Source organism: Equus caballus, chromosome 2, assembly GCF_041296265.1.
Source record: "Equus caballus isolate H_3958 breed thoroughbred chromosome 2, TB-T2T, whole genome shotgun sequence".
Classification (NCBI taxonomy): domain Eukaryota; kingdom Metazoa; phylum Chordata; class Mammalia; order Perissodactyla; family Equidae; genus Equus; species Equus caballus.
The window spans coordinates 7,384,276-7,406,982 of NC_091685.1; the positions used below are offsets into that span (position 1 = coordinate 7,384,276).

At 35.7% G+C, this 22,707-nt stretch overlaps 1 protein-coding gene and 1 non-coding gene across 4 annotated transcripts in view; both read left to right on the top strand.

Annotated features, from left to right (window-relative positions):
- NRDC (nardilysin convertase) overlaps positions 1-22,707 on the top strand; it is a 96,258-nt gene that overhangs the window by 27,246 nt on the left and 46,305 nt on the right. For 2 of the 3 annotated variants that reach the window (XR_011436353.1, XM_070259980.1), the window contains exons 2-6: positions 6,267-6,585; positions 9,222-9,355; positions 10,233-10,302; positions 10,460-10,541; positions 11,681-11,834. Coding sequence is in view for 2 of the 3 variants with exons in the window: in XM_070259980.1 (XP_070116081.1) it covers positions 6,267-6,585; positions 9,222-9,355; positions 10,233-10,302; positions 10,460-10,541; positions 11,681-11,834 (759 nt within the window). In the remaining variant the exon portion in view is untranslated. The remainder of the gene's footprint in view (positions 1-6,266; positions 6,586-9,221; positions 9,356-10,232; positions 10,303-10,459; positions 10,542-11,680; positions 11,835-22,707) is intronic. The other variant, XM_001491279.5, reaches the window with a different exon arrangement.
- MIR761 (microRNA mir-761) lies at positions 10,268-10,330 on the top strand. Its single transcript, NR_032809.1, has one exon. It is a non-coding gene; the product is annotated as a microRNA mir-761 (primary transcript).

A 22,707-nucleotide genomic window follows, 5' to 3' on the forward strand; every position in this document is an offset into this window, starting at 1 on the left:
GGTGTGTCTCCATTTTTCCCAGCACCATTTGTTGAAGAGACTATCCCTTCCCCTTTGGGTATTCTTGGCTCACTTACCGAATATTAGTTGACTATGTATACTGGGAATTTAATTCTAGGCTCTCTATTCTGTTCTGTTGGTCAGTGTGTCTATTTTTGTGCCAGTACCATACTGTTTTCATTGCTATGGCTTTGTAGTATACAGTCATGCACTGCATAATGACATTTCAGTCAATGATGGACCACATATATGATGGTGGTCCCATAAGATTATTACCATATAATAGCCTAGGTATGTAGTAGGCTATACCATCTGGGTTTGCATAAGTACACTCTGTCATGTTTGAACAACAATGTATTTCTCAGAACATGTCCATGTCATTAAGCAATGCATGGCTGTAGTTTGAAATCTGGAAGTGTAATACCCCAGCTTTGTTCTTTTTTCTCAGTATCGCTTTGGCAATTTGGGGTCTTCTGTGGTTTCCCACAAACTTTAGGATTGTTTTTTCTATTTCTGTGAAGAATGCCCTCAGTATTTTAATGGAGATTGTGTTGAATATGAGGATGGCTTTGGATAGTACGGATATTTAACAATACTAATTCTTCTGATCCATTGAACCCGAGATGTCTTTTCATTTGTTTGTATCTTCAGTTTCTTTCAGCAAAGTCTTGTAGTTTTCTTTGTACAAATCTTTCACTTCCTTGGTTAAATTTATTCCTAAGTATTTTATTGTTTTTGATGCTATTGTGAATGGGATAATTTTCTTTATTTGTTTTTGAGATGCTTCATCATTAGTGGAAAGGAATGCAATTGATTTCTGTATATTGATTTTGTATCCTGCCACTTTACTGAAATCATTAATTCCAACCAGTTTTTTGACTGACTCTTTGGGATTTTCTATATATGAGATCATATCATCAGTAAATAGCAACAATTTTATTGCTTTCTTTCAGATTTGTGTGCTTTTTATTTCTTTGTTTTGCCTAATTGCTCTAGCTAGGACTTACAGTACTATACTGAATAGGAGTGGTGAGAGTGGGCATCCTTGTCTTAAAGGATCTTAAGAGGAAACAATTTCAGTTTTTCTCCATTGAGTATAGTGTTAGCTGTGGGTTTGTCATTTATGGCCTTTATTATGTCGTGGTATGTTCCTTCTATACTCAATCTATTAAGGGTTTTTATCATGAAAGGATATTGTATTTTGTCAAATGCCTTTTCTGTGTCTATTGAGATGATCATGTGATTTTTATCTTTCATTTTATTGATGTGGTGCATTATATGTATCGATTTGTGTATGTTGAACCATCCTTGCATCCCAGGGATAAATCCCACTTGGTCATGGTGTGTAATCCTTTTAATGTTTCTTGCATTCGGTTTGCTAATATTTTGTTGAGAATTTTTACATCCATATTCATCAAGGATATTGGCCTATAGTTTTCTTTTCTTGTGGTATCTTTGTCTGGTTTTGGTATCAAAGTAATGCTGACTTTGTAGAATGAGTTTGGAAGTTCCCTTCTTGATATTTTGGGAGACTTTGAGGAGGAATGGTGTTAATTCTTCTTTAAATATTTGGTAGAATTCTCCAGTGAAGCCATCTGATCCTGGAATTTTCTTTTTGGGAGTTTTTTGATTACTGATTCAATCTCTTTATTTGTTATTGGTCTGTTCAAATTTTCTATTTCTTCCTGATTCAGTCTTGGTAGGTTGTGTGTTTCTACAGATGTATCCATTTCTTCTATGTTATGTAATTTGTTGGCATGTAATTGTTCATAGTAGTCTCCAATGATTCTATGTATTTCCATAGTATCCGTTGTAATGTCTCTTCTTTCACTTCTAATTGAGTCTTCTCTCTTTTTTCTTAGTCCAACTAAAGATTTGTCAATTTTGTTTATCTTTTCAAAGAACCAGCTCTTAGTTTTTTGATCCTTTCTTTTGTTTTTCTGGTCTCTATTTCATTTATTTCTGCTCTGATCTTTATTATTTGCTTCCTTCTACTACCTTTGGGCTTAGATTGTTCTTTTTCCAGTACCTTGAGGTGTAAAGTTTGGTTGTTTATTTGAGATCTTTCTAATTTCTTAATATATGCATTTATTGCTATAAACTTTCCTTTTAGAACTACTTTTGCTGCATCCCACTATATTTGATATGTTGTATTTCCATTTTCATTTGTTTTGAGACAATTTCTTGTTTCCTGTTTGATTTCTTCTTTGGCCCAATGGTGGTTTAGAAGTGTGTTGTTTAGTTTCCACATATTTATGGATCTCACTTTCCTCTTGTTATTGAATTCTAGTTTCATATCATGGTGGTCAAAGAAGCTGATATGGTTTCAGCTTCTTAAATTTGCTAAGATTTGTTTTGTGGCCTATGATATGATCTCTCCTGGAGAATGTTCCATGTGCACTTGAGAAGACTGTGTATTCTGCTACTGTTGGATGGCATGTTCTGTATATGTCTGTTAAGTCCATTTATTCTAAAGTGTGGTTCAATTCCATCATTTTCTTGTTGATTTTCTGTCTGGATGATCTGTTCATTGCTGTTAGTGGGGTATTGAGTCCCCTATAATTATTGCATTGTTATGTATTTCTCCCTTAAGATCTGTTATCATTTGCTTAATATATTTCAGTGCTCAGGTGTTGGGAGCATATGTATTTACAATTGTTATATTTTGATGTACTGACCCCTTTATCATTATATAGTGACCTTTGTCTCTTATTACCCTTTTTGGCTTGAAGTCTGTTTTGCCTCATATAAGTATGGCTATGCCTGCCTTCTTTTGGTTTTTGTTTGCTTGGAATATCATCTTCCATCCTTTCACTTTGAACCCATGTGTCTTTAGAGGTGAGATGAGTCTTCTGTGGGCAGCATATAGTTGGGCCTGGTTTTTTAATCCATCCAGCCGCTCTGTGTTTTTTAAGTGGTGAGTTCAATCCATTTACATTTAGGGTGACTATTGATATGTAAGGATTTACCATTGTCATTTTACCTTTTGCATTCTGGTTATTTTTTCTTTCCATTGTTTCTTTTTCCTCTATTTCTGTTTATCTTTGTAAGTTGGTGGTTTCCCATGGTGATTTGCTCAGTCTCCCCTTTTGTTATGTTTCATGTCTCCATTCTAAATTTTTGCTTTGTGGTTACCATGAGATTTGCATAGAACACTTCATAGGTAAAATAGTCCTTTTTCTGCTGATAGCAATTTATCTTCATTTGCCTATAAAAGTTCCATCCTTTTTCTCTTCCCCTTTTATGTTTTTTTGTTTGTTTGTGAGGAAGATTTGCTCTGAGCTAACATCTGTGCCAGTCTTCCTCTGCTTTATATGTGTGATACCTCCACAGCATGGCTGATGAGTGGAGTAGGTCCGTGCCTGGGATTTGAACTTGCATACCCTGGGCTGCCGAAGCAGAGCACACAGAACTTTAACCAATTGGCCATGGGGCTATCCCCACCCCCTTTCATGTTTTTGATGTCACAGATTCTCTCTTTATATGTGATTTCTTTACCAAGTTGTGGAATCTATAGTTATTTTTAATTTTCTTTTCCTGTACCCTTTATGATATAATTAAGAGTTTAATATACTATTGTAAAAAAAGTTACAGTTTTCTAATTCTTACTGACTATGTAACACCTTAATCAGAGTTTTGTGAACTTTTGTCTTTTCGTTTTAGCTCGAAGAACTCCTTTCAACATTTCTTTTAGGCACGTCTAGTGATGGTAAACTTCCTCAGTTTTTGTTTCTCTGGGAAAGCCTTTATTTCTCCGTTATATCTGAAGGATAACTTTGCCTCATAGAGTATTCTTGGCTGGCGGTTTTTATCTTTCAATATTTGCGTATGTCATTCCACCTCTCCTGGCCTGTAGAGTTTCTGCTGAAGAAATCTGCTGATAGCCTAATGGGAATTACTTTGTAGGTTTCTGTCTTTTTTTCTCCTGACTGCCTTTAAAATTCTTTCTTTATCATTGATGTTGACAGTTTTAATATAATGTGTCATGGAGAAGGTCTTTTTGTGTTGAGATAATAAGGTGTTTCAGTAGCTTTGTGGACTTGTATATCCAGTTCCTTCTCCAGGTTTGGGAAGTTCTCAGCTATTATTTCATTAAATAAACTCTCTGTCCCCTTCTCCCTCTTTTCTCCTAGTATACCCATTATTCTTATGTTGCCTTTTCTAATGGTGTCTGATTGCTCTCGTAGGGTTTCTTCACTTTTTAAAAATGTTCTCTCTCTTCTTCCACCTGAATCATCTCTAGATTTTTACCTTCCAGCTTGCTAATTCTGTCTTCCATCTGATCTGCTCTGTTTCCAATGCATTCTAATGTATTCATCTCATTTATATGGTTCTTCAGCTCCAGAATTTGTTTTTAGAATTTCAATCTCTTTGGTCAAGTACTACTTCTGTTTGTTAATTTATTCCTGAGATCATTGTATTGTCTTTCTAAGTTTTCTTGTAGCTCACTGTATTTCTTTGTAACAGCTATTTTGAATTATTTATCATTTCGATCGTAATATTCCATGTCTTTGGGTTTGGTTGCTGCACAATTGTCATTTTCTTTTTATGAGACCATATTACCATGATGTTTCATGGTGTTTGATGAAAAGTAACTCCACTGCCACATTTGAAGTAGCAAATGCCTTTCTTATTTAGGCAAGGCTTTGTTTACTATGATTCTAAAAGTTCAACGGGTAGGTAACTAGGAGCTTTTGCTGTAGCACAAGTTTTTGGTTTCTCTTTACAGAGCTGATTCGCTGCTAAGGTTGGGAGCATACATATAAAATAAAAAGCTGGGAGAGGAAAAAAAAGGATGCAGGCAGAGTGGGGAGAGGTGTGTGCTTAGCACTTGAGGCTTTGGGTGTGCCCATGGCCTGGTAGGGAGATCCTTGAGTGCGTGTCCCCCTAGAGGTCCCCGGGCATTCCTCTTGCCAGAATCCTGGGGCAGGCAGCAGGCGACACTTTCCTTCAGTTCTCTTTGTCTACTTCCCTTCCTTCCTCTCCACTCAGTAACTGCTGTCTCTCCTCAGAGAGAGCAATGGATCCCTTCAACTGCAGAGCACATGGCCAGGCAGACCCCCCACTCGCTGCATTCAACCTGCACATCCTCTGCTAGAAAGGTTGCTCTGTCCTGCTGTTGCCACCGGCTCCACCACCAACTCCACCGCCACTCCCCTCACTTTTCAGCCTCCTCCGTGGTCCAATCTACCCATTTTCAGGTACACAGATGAATGGATCTCTTAGATGTCCTAGTATGCTTTGCAGAGATGCTTTTTTTTCGGTTATAGATGTCCAATTATTGTAAATTGAAGGAGAGAGAAAAGAGGAACAACTCATGCCGCCATGATGCTGATGTCACTCTCTTTTTTTTTTATCTTCAAGGCTCAAGTTAAGTGTACCTTGTCTCAGAGGCCTTCCCGGACTGCTTCCTTCTTTCTAACATTCTGTGATTAGCTCTATCATTCTGTATGTACTGGCCAAATTGCAGTATGTTGTACTAGACAGTGAGTGCCTGATAGTGAGGAATGTGGTTTTATTCTTTTTGCCCTTAATATTAGCATGGTATCTAATACATTAAAAGCCGTTAGGTGAATGCTTATTGAATAACACGTGAAAGAAGGAGTATAAATGGGAGAAGTTTGTAGTAGGCACCCAGTCATCACACTGGCACTGTGGTTTTACTAAACAGGATAATCATCTTCCTGCAGGGCGACTACGAGTCAGTCTGTGGGATTTAGTTTTCTTAAAGATCTAGCCATTTTTGTAGTCCATAAAAACAGCTTTGAAGACTGGTATAAAAGATCAAATACATTGTACCAAAAGGAATCAACAGAGTTTAAATATATGAGATTTTGCTTTAATATTTAAGCTGACATGACTGCTCTGTATATTGAGGGATATATTTCTATTAGTTAAGTCTTCTGGTTTGGTAGAATGTTTATTAAGTACTTATAAACTAAAACAACAGTAAAGGAAGCCAAGCGGTTGGTTTGTTGTATATATTTAACTTCTAAAATGTAGTTTTTGAATAGGTAAATATATTTTCATGATTAAAAATTACAAACAGTGAAGCATCTCTCTCATCCTTTCCCTCCAGCTACTCAGAAATAGATAAGCTTTTCACGTTCCCTTCCCTAGAAGCAACCAATTTTATTTGTTTAAAAACAGTGTCAGGGGTATGTGTCTACTTGGATTTTTTTTTTTTAGATTCTGCTACCCTGACCACTTGTGTTGGTGTAGTGTAATGAGTAGCTGACTCAAAATATTTTGTGACTTTTTTTTAGATACATCAAATTACGGAATGGCTTGCAGGCACTTTTGATTTCAGACCTAAGTAATATGGAAGGTAAAATGGGAGATGCAACAGATGATGAAGAGGAAGAGGAAGAGGAAGACGAAGAGGAAGAAGAAGAAGAAGATGACGACGATGATGATGAAGATTCTGGAGCTGAAATAGAAGATGATGACGAAGAGGGTTTTGATGATGAAGATGAGTTTGATGATGATGATGAACGTGATGATGATGATCTTGATACTGAGGATAATGAATTGGAAGAATTAGAAGAGAGGGCAGAAGCTAGAAAGAAAACCACTGAAAAACAGGTGTGAATCATGTCCATTATTATATCTTTTTCTAATTTGGGAATTCTTTGGGATAAGTTCTAAACTCATGCTTTATTTCTTAATGACAAAAAGGAAATATATATTTATCTTTTAATCTTCAGTAAAAAATTACATTTTAAAAACATTTTGCTCTGATTGTAAAAGTGACAAATGCTCATTATAGAAACTAATAGAAAATAAAGACAGACAAAAATATAAAAATCATCCATAATCTTAACTCTTCAGAGGTAATCACTGGTAATATTTGAATTTATCTGTATTTGTGCACATTATTTCTTTTAAAAGCAGGTGCCAGGAGCTGAGGATCTGCATAACTCTTAGCCTGGGATAGAGGAATAAGAGCGTGTATTCTCCTTGGAGAGACTAGAAAAAGGAAAAAGAACAGGGCTAGTGTAGAATCCTCACCTGGGCTTGTGCTTCTGAGTCCTCATATGGGTAATTTCTATCTAGGTAATTAAATGTGATTTATCTCTTTTTATGGAAAGCACCAAAGGTCTGGATAAGTAACAAGGAAACTGGAAGAATTGAAATAGAAATAGGCAGTTGAGCTTAGTATAATATATAGTAACAGTCAATGAATAGATAAATAGGGCTCGGTAGGGAGAATTTTCCTTTCTGAATATCTTTTAAAGAATACCTCCATTTTGCAGTAGGTGGTACCACATTAGAGGATAATATTTCAGAGGCATTACAGTGGAATTGATCAGCAAATCTTTGTTAAAACTAGTTTCTTGGGGCCGGCCCCGTGGCTGAGTGATTAAGTTCACGTGCTCTGCTTCAGCAGCCCAGGGTTTTGCCAGTTTAGATCCTGGGCGCAGACACTGCTCATCAGGCCATGCTGAGGTGACATCCCACATGCCACAACTAGAAGGACCCACAACTAAAAATATACAACTATGTACCAGGGGGCTTTGGGGAGAAAAAGGAAAAATAAAATCTTTAAAAAAACTAGTTTCTTGAATATTGATAATACATTCATCATGGTACAGTCCGCATACAAGTGAATTAAAGTTCAAATTATTAACACTAAAACCTAGATGTCAAATTATTATGTTGTAAAGTGGTCAGCCCTCAGAGATGTGAAGATGTGAGATACAAGTAGTAGATGTATTTTAAATAAATCCTACATAAATTATTTTTTTTATAGAAGGTTGTGCCAGTTCTTTCACTAAATTGTTGGGGGAACTGAGCCATGTTTTTAAGAAGCTATTTGCCCCTTGCTATTCAGATTCTGAGTGATACCTATTTTGGAGTAGCATGAGAGGCCGAGTGGTTTTAGCTTGGAAAGCTTTAGAGATGAAAACCAAAATACTGAGAAAAAAAAAAGTATATATGTATCACTTGATAGTCTATACTAAGGTCTTTATAAATAAATTGAGAATTAATTTACTTTTAATTTAAAATAGATCTCATAATTCCAAATAGAACAATAATAGAAAGGAAGAAATTATAAAAGTCACAGAGTGGAAAGAACACTGACAGTCAGGAAACTTGAGTTCTAATTCTGGTTCTGTCCTTGTCTTTCTGGATGATCTTAGACTTTTCATTTTCTCATTCCTAAAATAAAAGGATTAGATTACATAATTTTTGAGAACCATTTTAGCTCTAAGACTGATTGTTATAGCTTCATAACTGAATATTTCCTATCTGTAAGTTTCTTTCTGTATCTATCTATCTATCAATATCTTTCCCCATGCTTTGGACGTCTTTATATCTTCTGTCAACTGATAAGCAAAACTCTAGGGTAAATTAAAAAATTGTTTTCAGAGCCAATTTTATTGTCAAGACATAATAAAATACCTTAGATTTATACAACAATTGTAAACCCTTTGATAAATGAAGATGTATATCCTGTATTTTTGGTACCCCTTTTGATTTTGCTTAGGTGAATCAAACTCTAAATGTTTACGTCTTCTAGCAGCAGCAGGGTCAGATTCTAGTGATCATTAAAAAATTGGCTTAGATGCTGCCTTTCTTTTCTGAGAACTCAGTGTGATATATTCCCTCATAAGATATTGATAGCTAATTTTCTGGATCATATTAGAAAAGAATGCTGGAACTCAATGTAGTTTGAAGAAGCAATCAAATTGTTTTGATTCAGATGCAGTGGTTACACTAGTGAAGGGAAAGATTCTATGATTGTCAAAATGGAAAATAGTTTATATTTATTGAATGAATAAGTGTTTGCAAAGGGGAAATCAAGTTGATAGTCTAGATATGAGGAGGTGGCTTAAGAGTGCTGTAGTGTTTTACAGTTTGTAGTATAGGGTTATTACGATTTAATTTTTATTTGAAAAATGTGAAACTTGTTTAAGGTAAACATGAGAATTAATAAAAGAAGTAGAAAGAAAAAAACGTTGTGGTTTTGGAGGACATTTACCTAATTAAGAAGTTAACTACTTTTCTGAGGCATCATTTTATCTCCCTCCATTTTCCTCCTCCCGAAAGTTGTTCTTGATCTGAAAAGCTTGACAAATTAACAAGATTGAAATTTAAGTATGATATATACTGAATTATGATTTGTTCAGGGCTTTCTTAAGTGAATTCTCAAGTATGAATTTCTCAAGTATGAATTTCTTGGGTAGATAATTCTCAAGTATGAATTTCTTTTCTAGCAATCGCAGAGCCTGTTTTTGCTGTGGTCAAAGCTGACTGATATACTGTGGTTTAAGTCAACTTTTACAAAAATATCTTCAACCCTGCTGGTCGAGACAAGAAATCTTTATGGGGTAGTTGGAGCTGAAAGCAGGTTAGGCACCTATTAAACGTCACAGAACAGGTTAGACTGTGGTTTGAAGAAGTGGATATTCCCACGTTTTAACTGAGTTTATGTCCCTAAGTCTTCAAAATGGAATTTACAGTATCAAATGAGGCTGTTTGGTTCTTCGAAAAACATAGTTTTGTTTTCTGACACATGGTTAGACTTTATACTAGGTACATGCTAATTTTTAAAAACTCTCCTTCTAAGAGGGTAACCATTTATCAAAACAGTCTGTGTCACCAAATGTGTAAATTCTTTAAAATTGACATTTGTAAAATTTGGGAAAGTTAATTTAATTTCCTATCCTCAAGGATTCGAATTGACTGTTTTTCTTTCCTTTTTTGTGTCTTTTAACTTACAGTGACGTAATGGTATGCCCTAATAATTTTAAGTGGAGTTTGATGTACCTCTTTGACTGTCTATTTTGTTGAAAACTGATAAGTAATGTATTCTGTGTATCTTCAGTAAGAAGTGAAGAACTAAAAAGCCTCTTTAAAGTTTAGTTCTGTAGTTTTTTAATAGCTAAAGATTTTCTCTTTTAACCATTCAGTTATTATCTTTGTTAGATGTTTTCCTGACATACTGTTTTACCCCCTGTTTAATAAAAGCAAAATTTTCTGAGTAACATATTGAGAAGTTTCACATCTAGTAGCTGAGTTACTGAATACAAAACCTTTAATTGCTTAGAGATCTTTAGAGATAATCTACCTAGATATATTACTTCTGCAGATTTCTAAAATCTCATAAATCAGGAAGCAAACTTGGTTCAGAACTCTGAAATGCTGACACGAAATGATATTTGGGTAGGTTGGCCAGTCCCCCTTCCTTTTTTTTTTTTTCTGTCTGTTTCTGCTTTTTCCCTTAGGTCTGCACCTGTTCAGCATTTGGCAGGATGGCAAGAGGAGGAGCAGCAGGGTGAAACTGACACAGTTCTGGTGAGTTTCACTTTGCTGCTCCTCCTGATTCTCAGGGAAAGAATTTTGTTACTTTCTATTGGAAAACATCCATCTCCAAGTGAATCCTTAAGATGAGACCTACACTATTATTCCTTTAGGATTGACTCACTGTTTGTATGTGTTCTACTTACTCCAGTCTGCAGCGGCTCTGTGTGTTGGAGTTGGGAGTTTTGCTGATCCGGATGACCTGCCGGGGCTTGCACACTTTTTGGAGCACAGTAAGATCTTTGTAAAATATCATTCCTGGATGTGTTTTTCCCTCCAAATTTGTGTGAATTGATTTCAAAGATAAGTAACTGTTTTGATAAAAGTATGATATGTTTAACAAGAGAAAGGGCTGGAAAAAAAACTTTATGAATATCATAAGGGAAGACAGTTTTAATTTCCTTGAGTGTACTTGTTTTAAGGATTAGAATGAAACCACTTAGAAAATTATTTTAAAATGTAGGTTTTATCATTTTTCAGGTGTGGTAAGGCTAACAGATCAGGAGGCAATTGCCAATCTCTAGGAGTTTAGGCTATAGCCTTGAGAGGGGTAGTCTCTTCCAGAGTTAGCAAGGCCCCAAGATGTGAAAGCATCAGAAATATAGAAAATAAAAAGGCATGATTAATATCAAAACAAAATGGAACATCTTCAGTTTAATTATGAGTATACCTAAGTGAAACCTATATGGATGCCATAAATATAAATATTTAAATCCATATTTGTTTTCCTGAAATTACTCATTTTTTTAATATTCTTGTTTTCTAAGCAATTTGAGGGTAAACTTCTCACCTTTATGGGTTTTTATAGTAGCCATTAATCTGCATATATGCTTATGTTTACATTTTAACCTTTTTACAAACAAATTATATATTTCTTTCTTTAAAAATAAAACATTTAGGGCCAGCCCTGATGGCCTAGTGGTTAAGTTCAGCATGCTCCGCTTTGGCGGCCTGCGTTCGGTTCCTGGGTGCAGACCCACACCACTCTCCTGTCAGTGGCCATGTTGTGATGTTGTGACGGTGGCTCACATACAACATAGAGGAAGATTGGCAACAGATGTTAGCTCAGGGCAAATCTTCCTCGGCAAAGAGAGGGAGATGGGCAATAGATGTTAGCTCAGGGGGAATCTTCCTCAGAAAAAGAAAAAAACAGTTTAGTTTCTTTGGGTATAATAGTAATATATGGGCATTATAAAAAATTACAAAAACAGAAGTGTAATGAAGAAAGTATTATCCAGACATAACCATTGTTAATGTGTTGGTATATTTTCTTCCAGTTTTTTTTTTTTTTGCATATGAGAAATTTCATCCTTGAAAATAAAAATATTGTCTATATCTTTGTGTTCTGTGACTTTGTGTTCTTTCCACTTAGTGGTATTCATGGGTAGTTTGAAATATCCAGATGAGAATGGGTTTGATGCCTTCCTGAAGAAACATGGGGGTAGTGATAATGCTTCAACTGATTGTGAACGTACAGTCTTTCAGTTTGATGTCCAGAGAAAATACTTCAAGGAAGCCTTGGATAGGTAATTAACTCAAAATGTATTTTTATTTATCTAATGCCACCTTACAAATGGAAATATTGGGCATTGTTCTATGATATTTCTTTTCAAGCAGTACACTAATTCTGTAGAATTGTCACAATACTTTATTTGGAGAAAACAGCAAACTATTAGATACACCTTGCATCTTGTTCTGTAGTACTGTCTTTGTGTTGAAGGTTAAACTGAAACCCTTACACACCTCTTGAGTTTTGTAAATAATGTATTCTCTATTGACTCATTATTGCAATTAATTTTTCTAATTTGGTAGAAAATATGGAAAAACAGATTGCTTCTAATTTGATAATCCAGAGATAACAATGGTTAATGTTTTGGTATATAGTCATCTATCTTTTTTAATATACAGTCATGTGTCACTTAATGATGGAGATGCGTTCTGAGAGATGTGTCGTTAGGCAATTTTGTCATTGTGAGAACGTCATAGAGTGTACTTATGCAAACTTAAATGGTATAGCCTTAGATGGCGTATACTCTGAGGATGACTGCATGTTTGCTCCTGTTTTCAAAGTTCTCAGCTCCCAAGATTCACAAAATCCAAACAGGTCTATAATGTATGTGTGAAGAAATCTTAAGCAGTAGACAAGTTGAATTCTCATGACTTTTTATTTGGTTAAAAAGAGAACAAAACAAAAATTTGGTTATGTTCAAATACTAAGAAGGAAAAACCCCAGTTCACTGGAAAAAAGACTAGGCAAAGGACATGTTGAATAAATTCTGACCACCTCAGAGATGATGAAACTTGGTGTAAAGTCTAGTTAAAGAACTTGTCTTTATTCTTAAACCTATCCTTGTGTTTCTTCTTAAAGAGGTTCTATACATTTTTGATCTAAGGACTGCTTCAGAAAATCAAAAGATATTTATACATTTATTACACTTTTATTTCTACTTTAGAAAAAAGAACCCACCAGAATTAATAAGAAGAATGCTACTGTATTAATAGGAGAAATTAATAAGAATATCAAATCATAAATTCAAGGCCATAAATGGTAGATAGTGGTAGAACATTGTGTTGCATATATTATAATAAATATGATAATATTATACTTCTGTAATTAGTAAGAAATAAGTCTTTGGATTATTTGGGAAGTACTCTTATATAGCATGGATTAAGTGCCAGTATTTTTTAATAGGTCAGTAAAATCCAATTTCTTCACATGGGTCACATTGTTTATTAGTATTTTAGATCATTTAAGTAAAAAGTTGAGGAAGTGACTTAATTTTTACTTCAGTAAGTAAATAAGAATGGAAGCTGCTTTTGCCCTGGTGGCATCTGCTAATTTCAGTAAATTTGATCTTTGCTTTATCAGTATTTCAGGGAAAGGGCAAGAAATATCAAAGCCCAGGATGTCTACAAAGTGGGCTATGTTACAGGAGACCCTCCTCATAATAACCTGGGACTCCAAAAGATTTCATCTTCAGGTTGAGGAAATGGACCAGCCATCCTGAGGAATTAGAACCTACTTTCAGAATGCCTGAGTCTTCTGGTGACCCTCAAGCCTTGATTGTGATTTAACATGGGCCAGAACTGGTAGTGTTCTCAGATGGCTGAGAGAAGCAAATACAAATTCTCTCAAAAGGAAAATGCTTCATCCTAGGCCTTACATTGCTCCTATTAATAATTTTTCAAGTAAAATGACCACATTCAGTCAAACATAAGCAGGCACACAAGAAAACAGTACAACATGAGTAAGAATAGATAACAGAAAAAGATTTCTAATGCCTTAGAAATCTTAGACATTGGAATGGTTAGACACAAATTATAAAAATGATTGTACTTTCTGTTTTTAAAGAAATAAGGGACAAGTTTGAATACATTGCGAGGAATAGGAAACTATAAAGTGTGACATTTTAGATTCGAAAAATAAAAAAAGAACATCTTGAACTGAGATATGATCATTGAAATTTTTTTTTCATGGACATATATAGAATGCTTAACCAACAACTTCAGACTACAAATTTTTTTCAAATGTAATTGAACACTTTAAAAAGTTGCCCATATTTTAAGCCACAAATTCAGTCTCCAATTTCAGAGCACTAAAATCATATTAATTATGTTTTTCCGATCACTGTGCACCGTTAAAATTTAGCTAGAAATCAGTAACAGAAAGGCAACTAGAACATCCTCTTATGTTTTGAAATTAAACATACTTCTAAGAAACACCCAGGTAAAAGATGAAAGCATGTCTGAAGTTAGAAAATATTTTGAACTGAATTATAAAAATAATATAGAGCAAAAGTTGTGGGATGCAGTTATAGTGATACTTAGAGGGAAATATATAATATTAAGTGTATATGTTAAAGAAGAAAGGCTTAAAATTTATGAGCTAGTTAATCTCAGGAAGTCTGAATAAGACTAGCAAAATATGCCCAAAGAAAGTAGAAGGAAATGATAAAGACAAGAGCAGAAATTAATGAAATATAAAGCAAACTGACATTACCAGGAATGGTGAAGTTAGGATCTCTGAAAAGCCTCCCCTCTATAAAACCAATGAGAACATTGGTAGAACTGTCAAAATCAACTTTTTCAGAACTCTGGAAACAACCGGAAGCTTGCAATAATCCAAGGAGTATTTCTCAAGCAAGTGGCTGAATCTTATTAAGAGCAGTGAGCTTTGTGGCATTTTAACTTGCCCTACTTCCATTCCCCTCTACCCAGTCCAGCATAGTCTTAAAAACCAAAAGTTCCCACAATCAGTAAAAACCAGCAGTCTAGCAGCCACTGGAGGGGGCTGGATGGATTTGGAGCTCTCTAAAAACATCCTTCTGGATAATTGTCATTATTTGACCTGTCTGGCAGTTCCCTTGGAACCACCATTCACAGGACTTTTCTGTATTTGACCTGACCAAGAGCTCACCCATTGCAAAACTTTTCTCTGAAGATATTTGTCCGAAACATTTAGAGGAAGTTGTTTAACTTTGTGTCTGCCTGAGGCAGGGATAACAGTTGGGGCAAACAAATAGGCTATTGAAAAAGCTTAAAAGGAAGAACTGGAAAATGAGATGTCCAAAGGGGCTTTGGAAAGCTCCAATATATTCCTGGGAATCTTGAAGGCCACATACATGCATATGGTTATGCCCTGTCCAGGGCTGTGAGCATGCTTGAGAAAGATCTGGAAAGGCCTTATGCTGTCACCTTGGCTGGCCTTGAGTCTCTGCACAAGCAGGATGTGATGGCTAAGGCAGATTTGTAAACTGCCTGACTTAATGCTGAGGACATGCCTCAGTATGCACAGAGAACCTCGTGGCAAGGCTGGGAGACTTACTCATTCCAGGCATTTAAAGAAATCTGTGCAAGCAGAGATTACCACTAAGCTAACCAAGCAGTGGTTGCACTTGTCAAAGAATACAGTACAGAATTAGTATAAGAAGGTTACTACATAAATAAACAGTAACAACAAACAGGAATAACAACAAATGCTGAGGAGGGAGGAGAATCTTGATTACCAAAGTTGCCACATTACATTATTTAATATGTGATTTTCAACGGAAAATTATGAGAGATGCAGAGTATGGCCCATACATAGGAAAAGCAGCAGTCATTAGAAACTGTCACTGAGAAAGCCCAGATTCTAGACTTCCTAGGCAAAGACTTTAAATCACCTACTTTAAATATGTTCAAAGAGCTAAAGAAAACTATGTCTAAGAACTAAAGTATGAGAATGATGTCTCACTAAATAGAAAATATCAATAAAGAGATGCAAATTATTAAATAGAACCAAATAAGAAATTCTGGAGTCAAAAAGTGCAACCGACATGAAAAATTCAGTAGAAGCATTCAGCAGCAGACTTGAGCTAGCAGAGGAAAGAATCAGTGAACTTAAAGATAGGTCAATTGGGATTATCCAATCTGAGGATCAGAAAGAAAAGAAGAAAAGTAAATAGAGCCTTAGAGATCTGGGGGACACCATTAAACATACTAACACATGCATCGTGGGAGTTCCAAAAGGAAATGAGAAAGGAGTAGAAAAAGTTCTTGAAGACATAGTAGCTAGACTTGTCCCAAATTTGATAAAAGACAAGGATCTACACATTCAAGAAACTCAAAAGATTCCAAGAAGGATAAACACAATGACATCCACAGCAAGATATATTATAGGTCTTCCTTGACTTATGATGGGGTTATGTCCCGATAAACTTATCATAAGATGAAAATATTATAAGTTGAAAATGCATTTAATACATCTAACCTACCAAATATCATAGCTGAGCCTGGCCTACCTTAAATGTGCTCAGAACACTTACATTAGCCAACATTGGGCAAAATCATCTCACACAAAACCTATTTTATAATAAAATGTTGAATATCTCATGCAATTGAATACTATACTGAAAGTGAAAAACAGAATGGTTGTATGGGTACAGAATTGTTGTAAGTGTTATCAGTTGTTTACACTCGTGATCTCGTGGCTGACTGGGGAGCTGTGGCTTGCTACTACTGCCCAACATCACAAGAGAGTATCACACCACATATCACTAGCCTGGGAAAAATAAAAATTTAAAATTCAAAATATGGTTTCTACTGATTATGTATCACTTTCACAGCATTGTTAAGTCAAAAAATCATAACTCAAACCATCGTAATTTTGGGACCATTTGTATAATCAAACTGTCAAAAGCCAAATAGAAAGAAAGTCTTGAAAGTAGCATGAGAGGAGCTGCTCTTCTCATACAAGATTATCTCAAGGTAAACAGCTGATTTCCCATCAGAAACCGTGGAAGCAAGAAGGCAGTGGTACGACATTCAAAGTGCTGCAGGAAAAAGATTGTCAACCAAGAATTCTATATACAGCAAAAATATCTTTCTAAATGGAGAAATTAAGGTATTCTCAGATAAATTAAAAACTAAGTTTGTCACTAGCAGGTCTACTCTATATGAAATATTAAATGGAGTCCTTTAGGCTGAAATGAAAAGACACTCAAGCCCACATGATGACGTAAAGCACACTGGTAAAGGCAACTATAGATAAATATAAAAGGTAGTATAGATATACTTTGTAAATTTTTTTCCTTCTGCTTTAAAAGACATCTAACAGAATAAAGTAAAAATTATAAGTCTGTGTTGATAGGCATATAATGTATAAAGACATAATTTTCATGACAATAATAGTACAAAGCAGGGGAGAGAGAATAGGTATAAAGTAGCAAAGTTTTTGTGTACTATTAAAATTAAGTTGGTATAAATTCACAATGGATTGTTGTAAGTTAATATGTTAGCTAAGAAAATAAAAATTACAGTAAGAGAATGAGCAGGGAATTAAAATGGTACACTAGAAAATATCTTTTTTAATAAAAAGAAGCAGCAATGGAGGAGTAGAGGAGAAAACAGATGTAAGACAGAAAACAAATAACAAAAGGCATACATAAATCCTGCCTTATCAGTAATTAAATTAAATAGAAATGGGTTAAATGTTCCCATTAAAAGACAGATGTTGGCAGAATGGATAAAGAAACATAACAACTATATATGCTGTGTTTAGATTACACACTTTAGGTTACAATGCAATAGTTTAGTAATGAAAAAATGAAAAAAGATATACCATAGAAATAGTAATTAAAAGGAAGCTGGAGTGGCTATACTAACATCAGACAAAACAGACTTTAAGATGCAAATTGTTACTAGAGACAATTTTTTATGATGAAATCAATTCATCAAGAAGATATGATAATTATTAAACATACATTTATTTATCAAAAGAGCCCCAAGGTACACGAAGCAAAAACTTAGAGAATCAAAGGGAGAAATACACATTTCAGTAATAATAGTTTGAAATGTAAATATCTCACTTTCAATAAAGGATAGAACTAGATAGATCAATAAGAAATAGAAGACATGAACAGCCATGAAAGCCAATAGACGTCTATAGAACATTCCACCCCAAATCAGCAGAATACACATTCTTCTCAAGTGCAGCATGGATCATTCTACAACATAGACATGTATTAGGTCATGAAACAATTCCCAATACATTTGAAAGGACTGAAATTATACAGAGTATTTCTCTAATAGTGGAATGTATTAGAAATCAATAACAAGCAAATTCAGATAATTCCACAAATCTGTATAAATTAAGCAACATACTCTTAAATAATCAATGGGTCAAAGAAGAAATCACAGAGGAAATTAAAAAATATTTAGAGACTAGTGAAAATGGAAACAACATACAAAAATTATGAGATGCATTGAAAGCAGTGCTCAGAGGAAATTTATAGTTGTAAACACCTCCATGAAAAAAGAAAGATCTCTGGGGCCTGCCCTGTGGTGGTGTAGTTAAGTTCATGTGCTGTGCTTTGGCAGCCAGGGGTTCGCAGGTTCAGATCCCAGGCGTGGACCTACACACCACTCATCAAGCCATGCTGTGGCAGCATCCTACATAAAATAGAGGAAGATTGGCACAGATGTTAGCTTAGCGACAATCTTCCTAATCAAAAAGAGGAAGATTGACAACAGATGTTAGCTCAGGGCCAATCTTCCTCACTCACACAAAAAAGAAATCTCAAGTCAATAACCTAAACTTCTATTTTAATTAAGTAAGCATAGGCAAAGAAGAGCAATCTAGACCCAAGTAGACAGAAGGAAGGATGTCATAAAAATTAGAGTGGAAATAAGTGAAATAGGGGATAGAAAAACAATAGAGAAAATAAACAAAAACAAGAGTTGGTTATTTGAAAAGATTAACAAAATTGACAAATCTTCAGTTAGAATGACCAAGAAAGAGGAAGACTCAGATTATTAAAATCAGGAGTGAGTGAACGTTATGATGATCTTACCAAAATAAAAGCTAGTACAATGGAATACTGTGAACAATTTGTGTGCCAGCAAATAGATAACTCAGATGAAATGGACTAATTTTTAGAGAGGCATATAAACTTCTGAAACTGACTCAAGAAGACAGAAAATCCGAATAGACCTTTAATAAGAGGTTGGATTAGCAATCAAAACTTTCCAAATGGAAAATGTGGACCCAGATAGCCTCACTGGTAAATTCTACCAAATATTTAAAGAAGGATAAACACTAATGCTTCATTAACTCTTCTAAAAAATAGGAGAGACACTTCCTAATTCATTGTATGAAGCCAGTATTACTCTGATACCAAAACTAGACAATGACATCACAAGAAAAGAAAACTACAGACCAACATTCCTTTTGAATATAGATACAAAAATCCTCAACAAAATACTGTGAAACTGAATCCAGCAACATATTAAAAAGATTATACACCATGACTAGATGGGATTTATTCCAGAAATGCAAGGTTAGTTCACCATACAAAAATCAATCAATGTGGGGCCGGCCTGGTGGCGCAGCAGTTAAGTTCGCAGTTCCACTTCTCAGCAGCCTGGGGTTCACCAGTTTGGATCCCGGGTGCGGACATGGCACCACTTGGCAAAAGCCATGCTGTTGTGGGCGTCCCACATGTAAAGTAGAGGAAGATGGGCATGGATGTTAGCTCAAGGCCATCTTCCTCAGCAAAAACAGGAGGATTGGCAGCAGATGTTAGCTCAGGGCTAATCTTCCTCCAAAAAAAATCAATCAATCAATATAATATGCCATATACTGTGAAACTGAATCCAGCAACACATTAAAAGGATTATGCACCATGACCAGGTGGGATTTATTTCAGAAATGCAAGCTTAGTTCACCATACAAAAATCAATCACTGTAATATGCCATATTATCTCAGTATGTCATCTCAGTATAAACAGAAAAGGCGTTTTACAAAATCCAGCACCCTTTCGTGATAAAACACTTAATAAGCTAGGAATAAAAGGGAACTTCCTCAACCCGATGAAGGGTATCTATGAATAACCCACAACCAGCATCATACTTACTGGTGAGAAATTGAAAGCTTTTCCCTGAAGATCAAGATGTCAGCTATCACCAGTTCTATTCAATGTTGTAGTGGAAGTTTCAGCCAGGGCAATTAGAGGAGAAAGTGAAATTAAAGGCACGCAGATCGGAAAAGAAGTAAAACTATCTCTGTGCAGATGACATAATCTTGTACAGTTGATTCTCATAATTTGTGGAGAATTCACCTACTGATTAAAATTTATTTGTAACTTCAAAATTAATACTCGGTATGCTTTCGCAGTCATTCATGGACATGTGAAAAATTTGAAAATGGTGAAAATTTGAGTTTCCTTACACACACCTTGTCAGCTGAGGTTGAACAAGGCAACGCTCTGCCTTTTTGTTCAGCTTCCATACAGAGTTGACCAGAGGATGGAGACAAGGAGACAGTACAGTATAGTAAAAGAAGCTCCAGGTCTGGAGCCAGTTTGATGGAGTTTGAATCCCAACTCTGGCACCCTTTAGTGAGGTGCCCTCAAGCTAGTTACTAACACTTCAAAACCTCATTCTTGGGGTCAGCCGGTGGTGCAGCGGTTAAGTGCGCACATTTTGCTTTGGTGGCCCGGGGTTTGCTGGTCTGGATCCCGGGTGCGGACATGGCACCACTTGGCACGCCATGCTGTGGTGGGCTTCCCACATGTAAAGTAGAGGAACATGGGCATGGATGTTAGCTCAGAGCCAGTCTTCCTCAGCAAAAAGAGGAGGATTGGCAGCAGTTAGCTTAGGGCTAATCTTCCTCAAAAAAACCCCACAAAACCTCATTCTCTCTTTTGAGAAATAAAGAAAAGAGAATCTACTAGGATAAGATACATTTAGGATTTAAGATCATAATCTCTGTGTGTGTACATATTTCTTATAGGACAGGGCTTCAGTATTCGCTAATTCAGCAATCATGGCAACTTTAGAGAACATAACTACTACAAATAATGAGCACTCATTGTGTATAGATAATACTGCAGATTCCACAAAAGAACTATTAGAGCTAATATTGAGTTCAACAAGGTTGCAGGATACAAGGATTGTTTGCAGGATACAGTCATTGTACAAAAATCAAGTGTATTTCTACACACTAGCAATGAAAAATCCAAAAATGAAGTTAAGAAAAAAAATTCCTTGTACAGTAGCATCCAAAAGAATAAAATACTTAGGAATAAATTTAACAAAAGAAGTGCAAGAGTTATATGTGGAAAGCCAGAAAAAATTATTGAAAGAAGTTAAAGACGACCTAAATTAATGGAAAGACATCCCATGTTCATAGATTGGAAGACTTAATATTGTTAAGATGGCAGTACTTCTCAAATTGATGTACAGATTCACTTTAATCCTTATCAAAATTTCAGCTGTCTTTTTTGAAGAAATTGATGAGCTGGTCCTAAAATTCATATGGAAAGGATGAGACCAAGAATAGCCATAATTATCTTGAAAAAAGAACAAAGTTGAAAGACATTCCCAATTTCAGAACTTACTGAAAGCTATGGTAATCAAGGCAATATGGTGCTGGTAAGAACAGACATATAGATCAGTGGAGTAGAATTGAAACTGAAGAAATAAACCGTTACATTCCTGGTCACTTGCATGGGTGCCAAGATACTTCAATAGGAAAGAATAGTCTTTCAACAAGAGGTACTGGGACAACTGGATATCCATATGCAAAAGAATGAAGTTGGACTCTATTCACACCATATACGAAAATTAACAAGTTGAGTCATAGACTTAAATATAAGAGCAAAACCCGTAAAACTCTGAAGAAAACATAGGCATAAATCTTTGTGACCTTGGACTTGGCAATAGTTTTTCAGATATGACACCGAAAGCATAAACAACAAAGTAAAAACCAGGTAAATTGTATTCACAATTGAAAACTTTTTTTGCTTTAAAGTGCCCTATGAAGAAAATGAAGACAACTTGCAGAATGGAAGAAAATACTTAGAAATCATATATCTGATAAGGAACTAGTATCTTGAATACGTATAGAACTCTTACAGCTCAACAATAAAAAGGCGACCCAGTTTAAAAATGGGCAGGGGCTGGTTCTGTGGCAGAATGGTTAAGTTCGCATGCTCGGCTTCAGCAGCCCAGCGTTTCACTGGTTTGGATCCTGGGCGCAGACATGGCACCGCTCACCAGGCCATGTTGAGGGAGCATCCCACATGCCACAACTAGAAGGACCCACAACTAAAAAAATATACAACTATATACTGGGGGGATTTGGGGAGAAAAAGCAAGGGGAAAAAAAAAGATTTGCAACAGTTGTTAGCTCAGGTGCCAATCTTTAAAAAAAAATGAGGGGCTGGCCCCGTGGCCGAGTGGTTAAGTTTGCGCGCTCTGCTGCAGGCAGCCCAGTGTTTCGTTGGTTCGAATCCTGGGCGCGGACATGGCACTGCTCATCTAACCATGCTGAGGCAGCGTCCCACATGCCACAACTAGAAGGACCCACAACAAAGAATATACGACTATGTACCGGGGGACTTTGGGGAGAAAAAGGACAAAATAAAATCTTTAAAAAAAAATGAGCAAAGAAGTTGAATGAACGTTTCTTGAAAGAAGATATGCAAATAGCCAATAAGCACATGGAAAGATGCTCAATGTCATTAGTCACTAGGGAAATGGCAATCAAAACCACATTGAGAAAACACTTCGAAAAGAAGAACAGTAACTATTATTAGTTAGTGCTTAGTATTTGGAGAAATGTGAACTTTCATACATTACTGGTGCTGCAGATGTGTTGGAAAATGATTTAGTGCTTCCTCCAAAAGTTAAACATAGGGTTACCATATGACCCAGCAGTTCCGTTCTTAGTATATACCCTAGAAAATTGAAAACATATGTCTACACAAAAACTTGTACATGGATGTTCATAAAAGCATTATTCTTAAATAGGTTAAAAGTGGAAACAACCCAAATGTCCATCAGCTGATAAATGGATAAACAAAATGTGGTATATCCATACAAAGGAGTATTACTCAGCAATAAGAAGGGATACATGC